General features: G+C 46.1%; 1 protein-coding gene across 24 annotated transcripts in view; it reads right to left on the bottom strand.

Moving 5' to 3' along the window:
* Positions 1-18338, bottom strand: part of TRABD2A (TraB domain containing 2A) — a 60908-nt gene extending 42570 nt beyond the window's left edge. For 19 of the 24 annotated variants that reach the window (XR_009506428.1, XR_009506429.1, XR_009506418.1 and 16 more), the window contains exons 1-4: positions 17962-18338; positions 16641-16697; positions 15019-15149; positions 5112-5672 (exon numbers count right to left, since the gene is read on the bottom strand). Coding sequence is in view for 8 of the 24 variants with exons in the window: in XM_059942660.1 (XP_059798643.1) it covers positions 5112-5672; positions 15019-15149; positions 16641-16683 (735 nt within the window). In the remaining 16 variants the exon portion in view is untranslated. Of the gene's footprint in view, positions 1-5111; positions 5673-13712; positions 14466-15018; positions 15297-15571; positions 15681-16188; positions 16589-16640; positions 16698-17961 lie in introns of those variants that run through there. The other 5 variants (XR_009506431.1, XR_009506425.1, XR_009506430.1 and 2 more) reach the window with 5 other exon arrangements.
* Positions 18339-19516: the final 1178 nt, after the last annotated feature.

Genomic DNA, 19516 nt, shown 5'->3' with positions numbered 1-19516 from the left:
CAGCCAGACCACAGTCTCCTGGGGGCAGGGGCTGTCTCCCCGACTCCGCCCTGCCCTGGACCTTTCCAATCCTCCACCCTAGAACCAGTTGTTTCTTCTATTAAGTGACTGACCCACCTAAAGAGAACTTGCTCCAAAGAAGAAAGATCCCCATCTTCCCAAACACCCCAAAACTGTGACTCAGGAAAAGGACTTTTTCATAAGACCTGCAAGTATGTCCCCTGGACAAAACTACTGTTTAAGGCTTCACTTTGTGGGAAAAAAGGGGGGGTGCTTTTCAGCCAAAAGAGTGAGTTATTAGTGTCCTGGGGTAAAGAGGGCGGGAGCCGGTAGTGACACCTACTGCTGGACCGTACAGAAGAGTGACAGCTGACAGGGCAAATATGATATATGTTAGTGCCATCTATTGGCAAGAGTAAACAATAACAAAGGAATGATTCTTTGCTGACAGCAAGAGCACTGCTGTGTTTGCACAGGACTTTTACATCCAACTAACTGCCTCTTAGGATCCTGGAAGTCCGGAGATGAGTCCTTGCACGTGGAAAGCAGAGGGCAACCCCAGACCTGTTGGCTGCATTCGTATTAGCTCTCAGATCCCAAGACTCAGACCGCAAACCCAAGTATGACTGGGTCCCAAGGACAGACCCCAATGCCAAGGGGACTGGAGCTGTCTCAAATTCCCACCCCACCCCACCCTGACATCCAGTCCCTCGCTGGGGAAGCAGGCAGGAGAATCCTGTGGTCGGACAGTCATTCCAGTCAGCTCCTCAGAGGAAGCCAGGCAGTGCACCATGTCTGGATGCCTGGTGGTGCATGACCATGGAAATGGGATTTAGAAAGATCACTTCTCTAAGGAACCCGAAATCTTTCATGGGAGCCCACCTATGCAGAAGGGGAGGGAAGTGAGGTGAGACCCATGGCTGAGCTCATGTGCTTTCTTCACATAGGGAATGGCAATGCTGCCAGAAGTATCAAGCAGGCACGAACTTTGGATGAAAAAAATCAGGAGTCATAACCTGACTCCATCCTGCAGGATAAGGGTGGTGTCTGCCCTGAGGTGGCAAGATCAAATCCATAGACAGGAAGTAGGCATTCTTCCCCCGATGCCAAATCAAAATAACCGAAGGGAACAATTAGTTCTCAGATAGTAGAGAAGAGGTGAAGGGGAAGAGAGAAGGGAGAAAAATAATGGAATCGTGAGGGATCTAGAACAGAGAGAGACTTTCTGTTCCCTTTCCAGGCAGAGTTACAGACTCCTTCAATCCCTTACCCCCCATAAAAGCTTACTGCATCTACTATGTGCCGACACAGCACTAAGTCCTAGGAAAACAGTGATGAGTCCTGCCCTTGAGAAGCTAGTTAGCTGTATTATAAAGACTTCAGGTTCGGGAGTTCCCTGGCAGTCCAGTGGTTAAGACTCCACGCTTCCACTGCAGAGGGCACGGGTTCGATCCCCAGTCAGGGAACTAAGATCCCACACGTGGCATGGCGCAGCCAAAAAAAAGAAGACTTCAGGTTCTAGGGAGCAACAACCAGATTACACCTTACCTTTTTATGCAGCACCAAATTCAATAGGAATTCAATGGGTGTGCTGATTAAATGAATATAGGAATGGGTGGCTAGGAGGGTAACTCTTGATGAGCTCACACCCTGGTCCTTGAAGTTTAGGACCAGCTGGGCAGGGATGGTTTAATACTGAGAAATCTACAGATAGAGGTCAAACAAAGAAAGCCATAAGATTAAGACATCACTGAAAGTTGCTAAGAGAGTAAATCTTAAAAGTTCCCATCACAAGGAAAAAAATTTAGTAACTATGGATGGTCATGGATGTCAACTAGACTTATTGTGGTGGTCATTTCTCAATACATACAAATATCAAATCATTATGTTGTACATCTGAAACTAATATAATGTTATATGTCAATTATATCTCAATTTTTTCAAAAAAATCATGACAGATCATAACAGAAGCAAGAAAAAAGATCTTGATGAAACTCAACAACTGCTTCTGATAGAAGTCCCAGCAAAACAGAAATTCAAGTATGTTTCATTCACATCATAAATACTAATCAACTAGCAGCACCATGTTTAATGGTGAACTATCAAAAGCTTTCTCATTCAAGTTAGGGAAAGGAAGGGTGCCTGATCTTCCCACTACTACTTAATGCTGTTTTAGGCATCCTAGCCAACACATTAGGGCAAGAAAAAGAAATGAGACAAACTGGGGAAAGATGGACACAAAATAGTTATTTATCCATGATATGTCTGAACACTAAGAAAACAAGAGAATCAACTAGCATTGTTAGCATACAAGATTTCAATTAAGTGGTTAAATTAATATATAAAAATTAGTAACCAGCTGGAAAATATGAGAAAAGAGTCTTTACACCAACAAAGTTTATATTAAAAACAATGAATACACTTATGAATCGAGCAAAATCTAGATCAAGAACACTACAAAATAAAAAAGAGGACTAAACTGAATGGAAAGGATAACATGCTCCTGGATTACAGGACTTAATGTGAGGAAAAGTCTCAGTTCTTCCCAAATTGATCTAGAAATTAACAAAATCTTAATCAAAATGGTTTTAAGAATCATTAAGGAAAGCAACATCATTATCCATTTTTTAATATAGCATAAAGTGAATGAATGTCATATTGACACAGAAATAGGCAAACAGTACAATGAAACAAAATGGAAAGTCCAGAAACAGAGAGAGAGAGAGAGAGAGAGAGAGAGTGTGTGTGTGTGTGTGTGTGTGTGTGTGTGTGTGTGTGTGTGATGGTGATATGCTAAAAACAAAGACCATCTTAATCAATGGAGAGAAGCTGACCCAGGCCAGTTCCACCAGAAGGGGCAGCCATAGCCGTTTAGAGTCCCCAGAGACGGGCCCTGACCGGGCACGTGGGCAGAAAAAAAAAAAAAAAAGGAAGAAGAACTACAGAAAGGATTGCTACAGAACAAAGAGGAAGGAACCAACCACCCCTCAAATGAGCAGAAAACAGGGGCCCTAGGGAATGAGTTAGGTTTCGTCTTTTATCAAAATGAGTACAAATGATCTTGCTTACCGAGAAAGGAGACTCCATCAACCAACACCCTAAAACTCGGATGGAATTCTACAATTCTACACAGCAATGAGAACGGTCCATGGACAACTATACATAGCAACATGAATGAATCACAAAGGTAATGCTGAGGGAAAGAAGCCAAGCACCAAAGAAGCATACTGGATGACTGCATTTATGTGACGTTCTAGAAATGTCAAACTAATTTATGCTCAAAGATTTTCAGGACAGTGCCGATCCTTGGGGTGGGGATGGGGGTAGGACTGAAGGGCTTCTGGGGAGCTGGAGCTGTTCTGTTTCTTGCCCTGGGTATGGGGCACATGGCCTGTGTTTGTGAAAATTCATCAGGTGCAATTTTCTATAGAGTTATGCTGCGATGAAAACTTTACACTAACTTTCTGAGGTGATGGAAATGTTCAACGTCTTGATCTCGTAGTGGGTATATGCATATGCTAAAATGCACTGAGCTGACACTTAGGTTGTGAGGTGGGGAGGGGAGGGATGGACTGGGAGTTTAGGGTTAGTATATGCAAACAATTACATACAGAATGGATGGACAACAAGGTCCTACTGTACAGCACAGGGAACTATTTTCAATGTCCTGGGATAAACCATAATGGAAAAGAATAAAAAAGAAGGTGTATATGTATACCTGAGTCACTTTGCTGTACAGCAGAAATTAACACATTGTAAATCAACTATACTTCAATTTAAAAAAGGTTTTATAAGAAATTTAGTTTGTAAATATTAAATACCTATATGATCCTTAAGAATGTCACAAAATCAACATGACACCCTAGTGTATAACTATACTATAACTACAGTCCTTAAAATATCTCATAAATGTATCACCTTAAGAGATAATACACACATGCATGCAAAGATATCTTGCTCAAGCTAGTATTTTACTTCCAAGCTTTTGTCTCCCAGCAACTGGAAGTATGAAAGAAGGCTTTGGCTCAGTTAAAAATGCTCACAAATTTCAAATCTGTAAGGTCAAAATCAATGAGCCTTTAAATCAAAGCACCTTTCTTTTTCAAAACATTTGCATTAAATGCAGACATTGAAAAAGTTAGAATATTGGCTTTGCAGGTTTCCAAAACAATGCCAGAAAACTCCCCTAGGAGACCAACAAAATTAGCGGTTCCCTATCTTATCTATAAGTCTCAACATGCCAAACAAATACTATATTTTAGCATCTGAGTATTTATTAATATTATAGAATTTTAGCAAGGTAAATTCCCTAAAAATTTCATTATCAATTCAGGAACGGCATTTTTATGCTGTTGAGTGTTCTTAAACCTTTAAATAACAATCCAATTTCAGTATTTCAAGATCTGCTAAGGCCTGGATGATTGGATTTTATTCTGCGCACCAACATCCCAAGCCAATCACTGAGACTATCTGCAAAACAAGAATACTTATTTCATGTTGCAAAATTCCCACTGGCCCCTAGAGGTATCTAAGGCACTTTAAAACATCAACAGCAACAAGAAACTTCACTGAAATAATGACACTTTAATAAAGTATTTCTTGTCTTATGAGAAGTGAAGAACTTCTTGAAAATCAACCTAAATTCTAATGCCCTGGGGTAGGATCTCTAAACGATGGGTACAGGACCATAACTCTGCCTTAGAAAGGAATGTCCTGGGGCGAGTGTCCTGAAGAGAGACAGCAATGATCTCAAAGGGACTGATGTTACCTGAAACAGCCACGGCCGGTATCATTTGTGATCCAGGCCACACCCCGTGACAGCCAGTCTGGCCTTCACTTTCCTAAACAACGACCTGAATTAAAATGAGTAACAAAAGCATGCAATACTTGCTGGGATGACAAGAAAAAACAAGTTTTCTTTCTTGATAATACACAGATAAGTGACAAAAGTGACTGACAGGCTTATTTTCTCATCCGTAGAATAAATTTCTTGAGCAAAGACAATTGTTAGGTCAACTGTGCTTCTGGTCTATTTCCTGTAGTCTTGTAATTCAATAGGTTCAGCCACACAATCAACTGCCACCAAGTCCTACATGCAAAGAGGGTCTTACCTGTGAGAAGTTCAACCCATTCAATGGATGGCACTGCTCTTCCACCTTCTCCACTGCCCCCGTCTGTTTCCTCAGCCGTTCGGCCTCCTGGGCAAGGTACAGGTCTAAGACGGGCGCCCCACGGGACTTGATGTCCACTTTGGTCGGGGAGTTGACCATGAGCATCACCCAGATGGGCCTCTTCCGCTCCCAGTTGCCCGCGATGGCATTGAACAGGTAGTCTGCGTAGAGACCCTTACCATGCTGGTCAGGCGTCATCCACGAGGGCATCATGAGCTTGACGTACTCAAGGTGGCACTTAAGGCGGCAGTAAATGTCCCTGGGGAGCACGTCCTGGAGGTTCTCACCTCGTGGAAGCATCTGACAGCTGGTGAGGGCCGAGATAGTGGAAGGGTCCGTGAGGTCCAGCTCAAAGTACACAATGCTGCTTTGCTGAAAAGCCTCCTTGGAATTGTCCGGGATGAAGTCCCAAACCCGGGTGTACGGGACATGGGTCGTGCCAAAGAAGTAAGACGGCGGGTCTCGTTTTATGGTCCACAAGAAGGAATTCAACTCACTTTGCTAAAAGGAAAAGAGACAACATCAAGGCATGATATGGAGGGACAGGAACCTGAGAGGTAAATTAGAGAGACAAGTCACCCTGCAGGAGAAAAATGATCAAAATAGAGCTAAGACTTCTTCTGAGTCCAGACGATTCACCTACCAGGAGCAGGAGTCCTCAAAGCAGACTGAATTTCAGCATCCCTTCCCTTTTCTCATCGCAATGTTGATTAAAGATGAGAAAGCATTTTGTTTGTTTGTTTGTTTGTTTATACTGCAGGTTCTTATTAGTCATCAATTTTATACAAATCAGTGTATACATGTCAATCCCAATCGCCCAATTCAGCACACCACCATCCCCACCCCACCGCAGTTTTCCCTCCTTGTTTAAATTTGGTTATTAGTTAATAATTAAGAATATTCGTCCTGGGGGCTTCCCTGGTGGCGCAGTGGTTGAGAATCTGCCTGCCAATGCAGGGGACACGGGTTCGAGCCTTGGTCTGGGAAGATCCCACATGCCACGGAGCAACTAGGCCCGTGAGCCACAATTACTGAGCCTGCGCGTCTGGAGCCTGTGCTCCGCAACTAGAGAGGCCGCGATAGTGAGAGGCCCGCGCACCGCGATGAAGAGTGGCCCTCACTTGCCACAACTAGAGAAAGCCCTCGCACAGAAACGAAGACCCAACACAGCCATAAATAAATAAATAAATATATAAAATAGGACACAAACTATAAGAGCCATAAAGAAAAACATTGACAAATATACTACATCTAAATTTAAAAAAAAAAAAAAAGAATATTCGTCCTATCATGCTATTAAAGTATTCTTTTATTTTCATTTTAAATTAATTTGATTAGGAATGAGCACTAAATCTGATCAAACTACATTATAGCATCTTTTTTTCCCCAATTACATCTGATAAAATACAGCAATAAATTTCTTCATATTGCAAAAAAAAAAAAAAAAAGATGAGAAAGCAATACAATCACCAGCTTTGAGTTTGCCCCGTGCCTGCTCTAGCAACTGGACAGGAGTTAAAGAGGGGATTCTCAAGGGGCTACAAGGACGCACCTGGCACAGGTAAGGGACACCTGAGAAGCCCACTGTTACCTCCCAGGCACACCTGGTGGTTTCTACTTCTTCAGACCTCAAATTCAACAACCCCAACGGCAGAGTCTCTCAACTCTGGCTGCACATTTGGAATCACCTACAAAGCTTCTAGAAGTCCGATTTCTGGGTCTCATCCCAGATCAATCACATTGGGATCCCTGGAGGTGAGATAAGAGGTGATATTTTTAAAGTTTCCCTGGTGACTCCAATGCGCAGCCAAGATTGACTCTGCAGTCCTAAGAAGCCCCTGATTGCAAAGTTTGCCCCTGTCCCTTTAGGACATGCATTGTCCTGCATTTCTCTCTTACAAAAGCCTTCTGGTTCAGCAGCAGAGAACTGGATGGTTCCACGATCTCTCCCAACAGTTTTATAGGCTGAGCAGTGGTTACATCCTGAGGCCAAGCCACTTTGCCCTTTGGCCCTGAGTGTCTCTCTGTCTCTAGAGTGGGCATTTACGAAACATCTGTTTATTAAGAGCTACCGTACAAAGAAGCGCACAGGGCAGCCCTCAAGGAGTTCAAGCGTAAAGGTCAGATATACGCATGGGGCAAGCCCCACATCAAGCAACCCAGAAATGTGAAAATCCAGGTTTTATAGGAAGGAATATTTGGAATTCATTCTCTTTACAAAGGCTTCATTTCAGCAGCCTTTTAAGTAGCATGCTTTCCTGGATTGTGGGGTTTCAATTTACAATCAGCTCTCATTATGTGTCATAGTTATGTTCTATAAAGTCACTGTGAACACTAAATTACCAGATACTGAACCACTGTTCCTAGGGAAAACACAGGGTTAGGTTCCTGCGAGCCTCTGGTCACAACGTTTTAGTCAACAGAGCAATACATAACCATGTTTTATGGGTGCTTCTATTGAAAAGCACCTTCTTTAGTATATTTTGTTGACTCGTGAACATTGAACTCACAGCCAACAATACCGTAACTCACGCCTGCATGAAGCTCATCTAACTCATGTATTTTCTCCCTAAGGCACATCACTGCCCTCCTGTGCTTAGGAACACGACAGCACTTCATTCATTTTAAACAGTGAAATCACCTCCAAGAAGCACAAAAATGCAAAAAAAATGTGGCACTAAGTAAACTACAAAAAGTACACTTGTTTACTTGTTTCTAGTTTGAGGGGTGAAAAGACAAGCCAGAGCACTGACTTATTCGACCTCCACTGGGAGCCTGTGCATCCGGCCACTCAAATTTTTCGCAGTTCTGGGCACATCTGCACGAGAACGTGAAAGCACCACAAGCTTGGGGTTAACAATTTTAGCAAGTTGGCAAATTCACAAACATGAAATCTACAAATAATGAGGGTCAACTATATTTGCACTTCTGTGTCATTGTTTCAGCAGCAGCAACCTGGTCTCAAATGAAATATTACACAGAATCTCAAAATATAAGATCGATGAGGGTGGAGCTGGCTGAAGCAGGGGCCCTACTCTCTTCAGCCTGCTGTTCTCCACCTGTCCCCCTGTCACCTTCACAAAAACACCATGGGACCACTCAGAGGAGAGCAGAGGCAGGGAAACACGTGGGCTGGGGTGACATAACAGCAGGGGGAGGTCAGGGGCCAACAAGCCCACAACTCTCCACAAAGGACATTGGCTAAGCAGCCTCAGCAGTGCTGGCCACAGGGGAACAGGCCTGGTGCCCCAGAAGGGACTTTTCCAAAGAAACTAGAAATCCTGATGTTAAATAAAATCTTCCAATTGGGAGATGAGACCTCAATTTTCTCAAAACACCGTGCACACCAGACAGAGCATATCTCATTAGCCTCCAGCCTGTGACTTTGTTTTTTAAAGTATTCAAATCATAGTTCTGCTCACACACCCAGCTTTTCAAGAATGCACTAATTATGCTCAATTCTGCTTCTGTCTCAGCCACCCCACTGAGATTTTTTTTTTTTTTTTTTTTTTTTTTTGCCGTGCTACATGGCTTGCGGGATCTTAGTTTCCCAACCAGGGATGGAACTCAGGTGGTGAAAGTCAGATAATAACCCCTATCATAAGTAATGGTAATAAACAAGTTAGACAAGTACAAGTTAAATGACTGAACAAATGAGAGAAAGAATACATTTTTTAAATAATTTTTAAAACCTGTTAACGGTTGAATTAGTATTAAGAGATGAATGGTGTACAGGGTCTCCAGCCAGTCCTCAGGCATCCTCTTAGGGAGTAATGAGAGTCCCCAGGGTTATTTAAATACCACTTCAAAAAGCCACATGGAAACTGTAGTCTACTGAAAAATGGTTGCCAAAGGCTAATTAAGCAATCAAATGTTTCACTGTTGGTTAGAATTAGATCAAGCTGGTAGAAAAACACTGGTTAGACAGTAATCAAAAGCTGAGGTTGACAGTTTCGGCTTTGGTTAATTTTAAATGGGTAACAGAATAATTACCTTTAAATGCAACTGGTTTGCTAGAGGTGGGCTTCCAAGCATAGGTTTAGTTTGTTTTATTTGTTCATTTTAGTGGGAAGTGTTGGTGATCAAAGGGGTCCTGGATGATGATATGATTGGAGACCACTGACCTATACATCTGGTCACACAAGTTCCACACAATCTACCAAAGGACTTCTACACAGTTTCCAACTGGAGACATGGCAAATAGTTGAAATATTATTATTATTAAACACCTGGGCACCTGATTCATTGTCATCTATCAGGAGACCATGATAGTAAACAAATATATTCCAAGAAAAACCAAACCCATACTGCAGGATCATAGCATGGGGTTGGTGGGGAGTGGTGAGGGGGTGTTTCATTTTGGTTTGGTTTTGGGTTGTTTTCACCCAACACACTTAATGTCCCTAATGTCCCATCCTACCTCAAAACGCCTACACTTCTCTTCAGGAACAAAGTCTGTTCAATTACATGTATCCATTCTTAGTTTCTTATTTATTTTATTGTTGTCTTTTCAACCAGTATGAGTCTAGAAATAGGGTTATTGTGTGATCTTTTCACTGAAAACTGCTCAGGTTTTTTTTATATATAATATTTTTCTAAGAACATTTCTTGGTTGATGATTTTTTTTTAATATTTATTTATTTGGCTGCACCAGGTCTTAGTTGCAGCTCGCAGGCTCCTTAGTTTCAGCTCGATGGCTTCTTAGTTGTGGCATGCGAACTCTTAGTTGTGGCACGCATGTGGGATCTAGTTCCCTGACCAGGGGTTGAACCCGGGCCCCCTGCATTGAGAGCGTGGAGTCTTAACCACTGCACCACCAGGGAAGTGTCTGCTCAGGTTTTTTAAAAAACAGTACTCATGTTCTGGCATCTAGCCATGCACTGACAGTAATGATGCTGAAAGCAGCTGGCTGATATTGACTGTTCGCTGTGTGCCAGGCACCATCCAAGCGTTGCACATGGATGGTTCTGCTGCATTTGTTCAACACTCATTTCTTTCCCAACTATTAATGCTGTGCCCACCAAGTGCCAGGCACGGCTCTAGGCATGAGGCACTAGGAATACAGCAGTGAATGAAGTATGGGTCTCTGCCTCCAGTATGTTAATGGTAACTGCTGAGGAAAACACAGAAGCAGAAGGGGAACAGGAAGTACTGGTAGAGGAGGGATGTTGTCTTAAATAGGGTGACCAGGGAAGTCCCTGAATGTCCAGTAGGTCATTTAAGCCTTGCCGTGAAGGAGGTAAGAGGTCAAAGTACAGGACTATCTGGGAGAAGAGCAATCCCTCCAAGAGGAGGCACCAGCAAGTGCAAAGACCCTGGGGCAGAAAGGCCCTCAATGTGTTGGAGGAGCAGGAAAGAGGCCAGCATGACTGCAGCTGGACGGCTCAAGAGGCAGGCAGGAGGCAAAGGTCAGAGAGGTCAACAAGGCCTGGCCGCACAGGGCCCCCGAGCTCCTGGAAGGGTGGAGGCTTTTATGCTGAGTAGGATGGAAGCTGGTGCAGGTTTTTAATGAGAGAAGTGAAACGAGCTGAGTTAATGTGTTGACAGGATCACTCTGGCAGCTGTGATGAACAGACTACTGAGAGATGAGGGCAGATGAAAGAAGGTCAGTTAGGAAGTTACTGAAATGACCCAAGTGAGAGAACAGAGCAGTAGTGACAGACTTGATGAGAAGTGATCAGAGATGAGATTCTGGCTGTATTCTGGAAGCGAGAGCCAACAGGATTTGCTGATGAATCGGTTAATTAAAAGGATGAAGTTACCATCAACCCAGATGGAGAAGATGGGGTGGAACAGGATTCGAGGGAAGGTCAGAAGTTTGGTGCTGGTCCTGTTGAGTTGAAATGTCAAGCAGACATCCAAGTGGGGAGGTCGAGTGGCTAGGTGGATGCATGAGTCTAGAGTCTGGGAGAGATCTGGGCCCCAGATGAAAATCTGGGTGTTGTCATCATTTCGATGTTATTTAAAGCCATAGGACTAGATGAGATCTCCAAGGGACTAAGTGCAAACAGGAGAGAATGGGTCTAGAAATGGTCCAAACTTGTGAAGTCAAGGGAAAGAAGAGAAGCCAGAAAAAGAGAAGTGGCCAGCGAGGTAGCAGGGAAAATCAGAAGAGCAGGAAGCCCACTGAAGGAAGAGCTTCGGGGAGGAGACAGTAAGCCAGTGGGTTGGGTGTGGTTGAGGGACTAAATAAGTCGAGGATTTGGACAACTGACCTCTGGATAGAGTGACACGGAGGTCGTTGGCGACACAGACAAGAACGATTTTGGTGGCATGGTGCAGGTGAACGCCTGCCCGATGCCCACATAGGCGAGATGGGGAAGAGAGGAAGAGGTAGGATACACACCTAAGTAAGACACTGGCTGTTTCCAGACAGAGACATCAAGGCCTTGAGATGTTTATTATGCTACCGAAGGTCTCATAGCTGCTAAGTAGTGGATCCAGGATTTAAAGCCAGGCAGGCTGGCCCCTGAGCCCCAGGTTTTAAACACCGTATCAGGCGGCCTTAGCATGCAACAGACATCCCTCGCGATTCAGACTTACATCTTTTTCAATTCGTGCTCTGCTAGGTGCACCATCACTCGGGAGGACCACCTGACTCCACATCTAGAGAGGCTCTGTCCAGCTCCCCATCTTGGGCCTCAATGACCTACCCAGATGAACCCACACTGACATCTTTAACTCCTCAGAGGGCCATCCTTTCCCGTTCTCTCTTTTCAGGATAACACAGCTTGGGGGGTGGTGGGGGGCTTTTCCACTTTTTTTTTTTTTTTAAGCCAGGGGTTTTAAAGTGGTTTTAAAGAAATGATCCTTATCTTGTGGAGCTTCTTCAATACATGGAGTTCTGTTCTGACCCAGGAGGGCACCCTGTCTCCCACTCTGGCTACTGACACCTCTCTACCTGGCCCTTCTGAAAGGTGAGTCTTCAGGGCTTCTGATCAGGGAGCTCTTACCTTGCCTTCGCCCACAGGTGAGCCCCTAGGCTGCTGCACTGATCTTAGGGGTGCAGCTGCCCCTGTCTCACACCGACACCCTCAGGGGAAGGGCTATTTGTCTCCATAAAAGAAAACCAAAATGGCTCTACCACCCCCCTTTCACTGTAATTGTGGCCCCTACGTGCTACTAGAGGGAGCCATGTATCTTAACATTCTGATGATTTCAAAGGAAAAAAAAAAACTTAACACCATGAACAGGTTTCTTTTAAAAGAAAAAGACATGTCCCTGGATGACAGAGACAACACGAAGTTCTGCGGACTGAATCACCTCACTGGAGATTTTAACACATGTGTAATCCATACAATGAAACAAAGTAGCACAATGACAGCTTGTGTCATGTGGGCTAAATCCCTAAGCCACGGGCCCCCTCAGCTCTTTCCATCCAGCTCCTGGACCTGAGATAACTGCTCTTTTCCAAGAGGACCCTTCAGCAGACCAGCTGGAATGATATTAAAGTAAGTTGGCTTTAGTTTGCCCTTTTCATTCGACAAATATTTATTTAGCATCTACTATGGCCAGGCACTCTTGTACGCACTGGGGATGCAGCAGCAAACAAAAATTCCTACACTTATGAAGATTGGGGCGGTGGGGGGGGGGGGGGGACAATAAACAAACATTTTTACCAGATGGTGGTTAAGTGCTACACAGGAAAATAAAGTCGGAAAAGCAGATAGGAGGGCGGGGTGGCCGGGGAATTGGGGGGTGACATAATCTTTAATAGGTAATCGGGAAGGGTCTCATAGAGAGAATTTGAGCAAAGCCTAGATGGAAGTATGGGAGCAAGCATGTGGATATCTGGGTGAAGAAACAGCAAATCTGAAAGGATGCTAGCAGGAATGGTAGAACACTCCAGAATTGTGTTTGAGTGTTGATAAGGAACAGACTCAACCTGTGTGTTGCTCTGGGTAAAGCCTGCCTTGTCTGTGGCGGACTTCGGCTCAGAAGACCTCTCTAATGATTAACGAAAGTTGAAAACCAAGCCAGCTATCAAGCCACAGTCCTTCCAGAAAGCTACAGGAAGCTGCCACACCGGATGGGAGGCTGGATTCCAGAGCCTCACTCTACAATCTCAACACCTCAACCCCCTGGGGGACCCACCCACAGTGCCCTCTACAGCCTGCAGGTCAAGCAGACAGCCCTGCCACTGACTGACCTTCTGACCTCCACACAGGACAAGGCAGTTTGCCCACAGAATAGAACATTGATTCTCAAAGTGTGGTCCAGGGACTTGTGAATGTCCCCAAGTCCCTTTCAAGCAGTCTGTAAGATCAGAGCTATTTTCATAATAATACAAAGATATTTTCCTCTTTCATTCTCTCACAAGTGTACAAACAGAATTTTCTAGAGGCTACAAGTCTCTAGATAACATCACCCTTCGACAGTCAATGGCATGTGTGCTTGTGTATTCTTGCATTTTATTAATATTTCTGTTAACCCACACAAGTGTTTTACTATGAGACCAAAAAGTATGAGAACTGACAGAACGAAAGACCCACGAAGACAGATTCAACAGAAGGGAGAAACAGAGACCTTATCAAGACTCACTCGATAATATTATTACGAGTTGGTAATAGATTCGCAAAACTGCAAGGCACTCTGCTTTCATATGAAAGGACGGACTTCTGCCTTGTATAACAAGTCCGCAGCTGCCACACCGCAGCAGAGTTTGGAACGATCCCTGGTGAGGATTTCCCTCTTCGGCCTCCGCGCGTCCGCAGCCCTGGGCGCCCTAGGAACACAGTGCAGCTTCCCGGGCGGCCCTGTGCGCCAGGAACGGCTCAGTGAGGTCACCTTCTCCCTTGCTGTGGTTAAGACGATGAATAAAATCACGGAGGGAAGTGGACGCGGCCCCGGATGCTGCGCAGGTGTCACCGAAGGTGGGCAGACCCCTGAACTCCGGCACCCGGCGTCCGAGGGCGCTCAGTCTACGATCACCCTCCCCAGCGCCAGGGATCCACAGAGCCTGGACCCACCGATGCAAGCTCGCAAAAGTCAACTTCCACGGAACTCAGAAGAGAGGGACTTCAGACCTGCAGAAAATTCCGAGCGTAGGAAAATTGATCAGGAAATGGAAATGCTCTTCTCGAAAGAGGTTCAGCCCCGGAGACGCCAGACCTGCCGGGTTTCCGTTCGACTTCTGTTCCTATAGGGCTGGGTGGACACGGGCAGGTCACTGGGGCTCTCTCACCTCGGCTCCCCTCACCCCAAAACGCTGATGCGAAGATCTAAGGAGGCGCCGGGTGCGTGAACGCTAGGCTGTCAGACCTGGTCTCTCTCTCCACGAACGCGCTCTGTAACCTGGAGCACAAAAGTCCCTCTCTGAGCCTCAGTTTCCCACATCAGTAAAACAGGGGGGATGGCTTCAGCTCCCCCCACATTCCTCCTAATTCAGGCACTGAATAGACGTAGGTTAAATCAAGCAGCTGCTGGGGGCTATTACCATTTCGAAAGGAGCAGAAATGAAACGCTAGGGACGAGCAGGCAGAACAAACTTCAAAGTAAATGTGCCCAAGTCCCGGGCCCACTGGGTCTTCAAGGATTCGTCCCTCAAACGCCAGCGAAGCAGGCTGGCGAGACCCGGGAGACCCGGCCCGGGACTCCCTTCGGCTGACGAATGGCGAGGGCTGGGGGACAGGGTCTCGTGTGGCCGGAGTTCTGCGCCCCCGCCGGAAAGGGGAACCCGGGGGCTCGGCGGGAAGCGCGAGCTAGGAGGCGCCGCCGTGCAAGGTGGGAGCCGGGCCCGCTGAGTCGGCTCGGGGTCCAAGAGCACGGGGCTCAATGCGGTTGGGAAGGTAACCACCCCCAGGAGATGCCGGGAGGCCGCCGCGCCCGCGCCCGCTGCGCGCCTTACTTGGGGCTTGAGCTTGCAGTTGGCGGAGGCGGGCGCGCCGCGCGGAGGGGCTGCGCTCGCGGGCAGGAGGCGGAGGGTCGGCAGCAGGAACCAGCTCCAGGGACTCATCCTCCTCTCGGTGGCTCCGAGGCCTGGGGCGCAGAGGGAAGGAGGGACCCAACAGTGGCCTCCCGGCTCGGCTAGCCGGCGGCCGCGGGGCTGCGTACTCGCCCGGCGCCTGCCATGGCGCGCCGGGCTCGAGGGCCCGGGGGCGCTCGCCCACTTCCCCGCGCCTCTCGCCGGCTCTCTCCGCGGTTAGCGCGACCGCCTCCGGGCGGGGCTCACCCGCCAGCCCGGAGGCGGCGGCCACGTGAGGCCGAACCCCGACCCCGCCCAACCCCTCCGCCGCCCGTCTGCCCCGCGCAGAGGCAGCCGCGGGATCCCCGGCCCCGGTCCTCCCGCCCAAACCCCGCCCCGGCCGCCGGCCACCCCGTGAGCCGGCCAGAAGGGAAAAGCGAGGCTCCAGGACTGTCTTCTAAATTCAACCGAAAATCGTACTAGCTCCTGCCCTTACGTCTGCGTTCACGCTGCCAATTCTGAGGGTGGCTCTTGATGGAAAGAAATAGACCAAAGAAATAAATGAAAGGCTATTTTTAAAGGCAAGTTCATGTAAACAAAGGCAATCGCAGTGACGTTTTGTCTGTAAAAGAGGGAACTAGTCAGTGTGTGCATTCAGTTAAAACCCGGAACCACGAAAGCCGGCAGTCCATTAAGTAAGTGCCCTCTTAAGGGATTTGGGAGAGTAATAGGAAGGATTAACAGCAAACTCGAAGGATTACTGCAAAGATTAAATGAGGACATTTAGGACGCACATAATAGGTCTGCAAAAAGTGGTCGCTCTCTTTCCGCTCTAAACTCCCCAAGGGGTTTTTTACAGCAGTGACCCTTCAGGAAGAAAAAGTTATAAAAGCAACTGGGTGTGCTCGGCCTCTCCCACCTCCCACCCAAGGCCTGGGTGCACTCCACCCTCCCTTTACAGCCCAGACTCCTGCCCGATTAACTTCTGAGTGGTGTTTAACGGAGCATTCGTAGGTAGGGTATCTTAATTGTTTTAAGTCCCCGTCCATTTTGGGAATCTGATGTAAACTTTGGAGGATCTCGGGGGGGTGGGGGGGGCGGCGATTTGCTCACAGTGGGAGGAGGAGTTTTCTGAGCCTCCGGTGCCCATCAGCAGTACTTCCAGTTAAGAACCCCAGGTTTTTAAACGGCAAGTTTTTCAAGCTTTCATTCAGGTTTTCCAGATTTGTGTGTGTGTGTGTGTCTGTGTGAGAGAGAGAGAGAGGGAGGGAGGGAGGGAGAGACAGAAGGAGGGAGAGGGGGAGAGAGGGAGAGGCGGATTGAGAGAGAGATCTCAAACTTTTCCCTGTTCTAAATTCGAGTGAGGATTTGCTTTCTGGAGTTGACTCTCTCTCCTGTCTTGAAATGACTCCTTCGTTTCAGCCCGGCGGCAATCATTGGTCCCCAGCCGACCCAGAAGGCAGCCTGTCCGGGTTTTCAAGGTGCCAGCGCTGCCACCTACTGGCAAAAGAAGTTCTCTCTGGTTGTGAGATACAAGCATCAAGAACTCAAAAGGAAGTAATTACCTATTATTTCATACTCTTTCCCCCACTCCAAATGAATTCTCATCCAATCAGCTGTGGCTAGGGGGAAGAGAGGGAGGAATAATGTGTCAGAAAACATGACTGACCTTGTTAGTCTTCTTACTCTTTTCTGTTCCTTTGATTTCTACTCTTACCTTTATTATTTCCTTCCTTCTACTTTGGATTTACTTTGCTCTTCTTTTTCTAGCTTCTTAAGGTGGAACCTTAGATCACTGACTTTTAAACTTTCTTCTTTTCTAATATAAATATTTACAACTATAAATTTCCCTCAAAGCACTGCTTTAGCTGCATCACACAGATTTTGAAAAGATTTATTTTCATTATCATTCTGTTGGGAGTACTTTCTAATTTCCCTGGTGATTTTTTTTTTCTTTGAACATGGATAACTTAGCAGTATGTTACTTGACTTCCAAGTTATGGATTTTTCCTAGATATTTTGTTGTTATTGATTTCTAATCTAGCTCCATTATAATTATACTCTATATAATTTCAAATATTTTAAACTTGCTGGGATTTATTTCAAGGCCCAGAATATAGTCAGACACTGAGTTTGAAATGTCTAGTATATGGATAACTTTGTTTGGTTTGGTTCTAACATTTTTCAGGTGGAGCTTCCTGCCTTAGTCAGACCCATCATTAAGAAAGGTTTATTCTATAAGACACTCAGTGTCCAAACATTCAGTAGAATCACATCTACCCTACATACATTGTCCCCTATCACTCCAGGGCGCTTCCCCAGACCTGGTGACAGGCAGGTGGGCATGGCCTGGTCCTCACTTGTTTTCTAAAGACATCTAGGCTGAAAGTCTTCCTTGCTTCCCTTTCATGGTCAGAAAGGAGATGCTAAAGGTCCCTGTAGCCTCCTCTCTGCCTATCCACAGAGTTTCTGTATCAGGTTCAACTCCCCCACTTGAGTATTGTTCTTGGTCCATACCTCTCACATCCCACTGCCAAAGACTTGGATGTTTCTAATCCTTTCCCTCCTCCTTCTGTTTCTCCTTCATGTACAGTTGATACTCCGGAAACCCTCCTTCTGTCCACCTACTCTTAATTTCTTCCTTTGTGCCCCTACCAATGGCTTCCTGAATTTACACCAACCTGTGAGTCTTGGTCCCTTCATAGCAGTCAGCTGAGGAAATTATTCCCTAGATATCTTTTTGCTCTTTCCCCAAAATCAGATCTTTCCTCAAAAGCAAAGCTTTCAGGATACACAGAGGATTTGCTGTGGCTTCTGCTGCACCTCTGTGCCTTTGCCCTGCCTGGCTCGGCCAGCCTGCAGCCATCCAAGTCCTGAGTCACTTACCACACCGCAGGTTTCCCAAAGTGATCAAAACAGCTGCCTCCTGGTATTCATACTTTTGTTTAACCCCCTGTCCTTGAGTGTGAGCAGGACCTGGGACTTGCTTCTAACCAATGGAATGTGGCAAGAGGGATGGAATGTCCATGGAGTGCCAAGCTTGCTAGAGTCTCTCTCCATTGCTGTCTTTGAAAAACAAGTTGCCATGAGTCCTACAGCCATGAAGAAATGAATTCTGCCAACAACCTGCAAGAGCTCAGAAACAGATCCTTCCCCAGTGGAGCCTCTGCTGAGAACCGAGTCCTGGGAAACACCTTGATTGCAGCCTTTTGTTACCCTAAGCAGAGGATCCGGTTAAGCTATGCCGGAACTCCTGACCCAGAGAAACTGCAAGATAATAAATGTGTGCTGTGTTAAGCCACTGAGTTAAAGGTGATTTGTTACACAACAACCGAAAACAAATACACCAGGTGAAGCAGGGTGCCAAGGAATTCCCAGGAGTTCCAGCGTGGTGCTTCACCATCAGGGTGTGTTTTCAAAGTGGGCAGCTGAAAATGGATTTCCTACACTTCTAGGTCTTCAGACTTCATGCATTCCTGGAAGGGGACTAGAGTTTTGCCACACTCCCTTGGTCACCCAAGGTTGGCACCAGAATTTCTAAGTGAGAAAGGGTGGCAATCATCCCAAAGCTGCATTGGCTTAGTCAGTACACAGATCTTGAGAAAGAAGAAACATCCCCTGACAGCCAGGAACTGACCTGGCTCTATCAGTGAGGACTTGGTTGGCAATATCCACAGCCAGGTTGTGGTGTTCTCCTGCTGAACATAAATAATTCACAGAATATCAACATCTGCCAAGGCCACTCTGTGACTATGATGGATAAAGACAAAAACAAGACCACTCCATGATCATGTCACAACACAGACAAAACATGAACATTATCCAAACCACAAAAAGGACTAAACATCCCCTATCCTGACTAATGAGTGACTGCTGCTTCTTTACCAATCCCAGCTCTAGCCTCCATCATTCCCCCCACCTTATAGACAAGATGTATTAAGATGCTGTTACGGGCTGAACTGTGTGCCCACAAAATTCATATGTTGAAGCCCATACCCCTGTATCTCAGGAGGTGACTATATTTGAAGTTAGGGTCTTTAAGAAGTGATTATGTTAAATGAGGCTGTTATGGTGGGTCCTAATCTAATCTGACTGCTGTCCTTATAAGAAAAGGAAAATTGGACACACAATAGATTTGGACACACAGGGGCCCTCGGATTTGGAGGGATGACCATGTTAGGACACAGCAAGAAGGTGACCATCTGCGAGCCAAGGAAAGAGGGCTCAGGAGAAACTAAATCTGCCAACACCTTGACTTTGGACTTCTGGCCTCCAGAACTTGAGAAAATTAACTTCTGTTGTTTAAGCCACCCAGTCTGTGGTATTTTTGTTATGACAGCCGTAGCAAACTCACATAGATGCTCAATCAGAATTACAACCACTTCCTGAAAACATTTAATCTAGAGCAAAACCCTGCTTCCTTGAACTTCCCCCCAGATCA

This window comes from Balaenoptera ricei, chromosome 13 (genome assembly GCF_028023285.1).
Source record: "Balaenoptera ricei isolate mBalRic1 chromosome 13, mBalRic1.hap2, whole genome shotgun sequence".
Classification (NCBI taxonomy): Eukaryota; Metazoa; Chordata; class Mammalia; order Artiodactyla; family Balaenopteridae; genus Balaenoptera; species Balaenoptera ricei.
The sequence above is the reverse complement of the archived record's forward strand: the minus strand, read 5'-3'. Positions and strand labels throughout refer to the sequence as shown.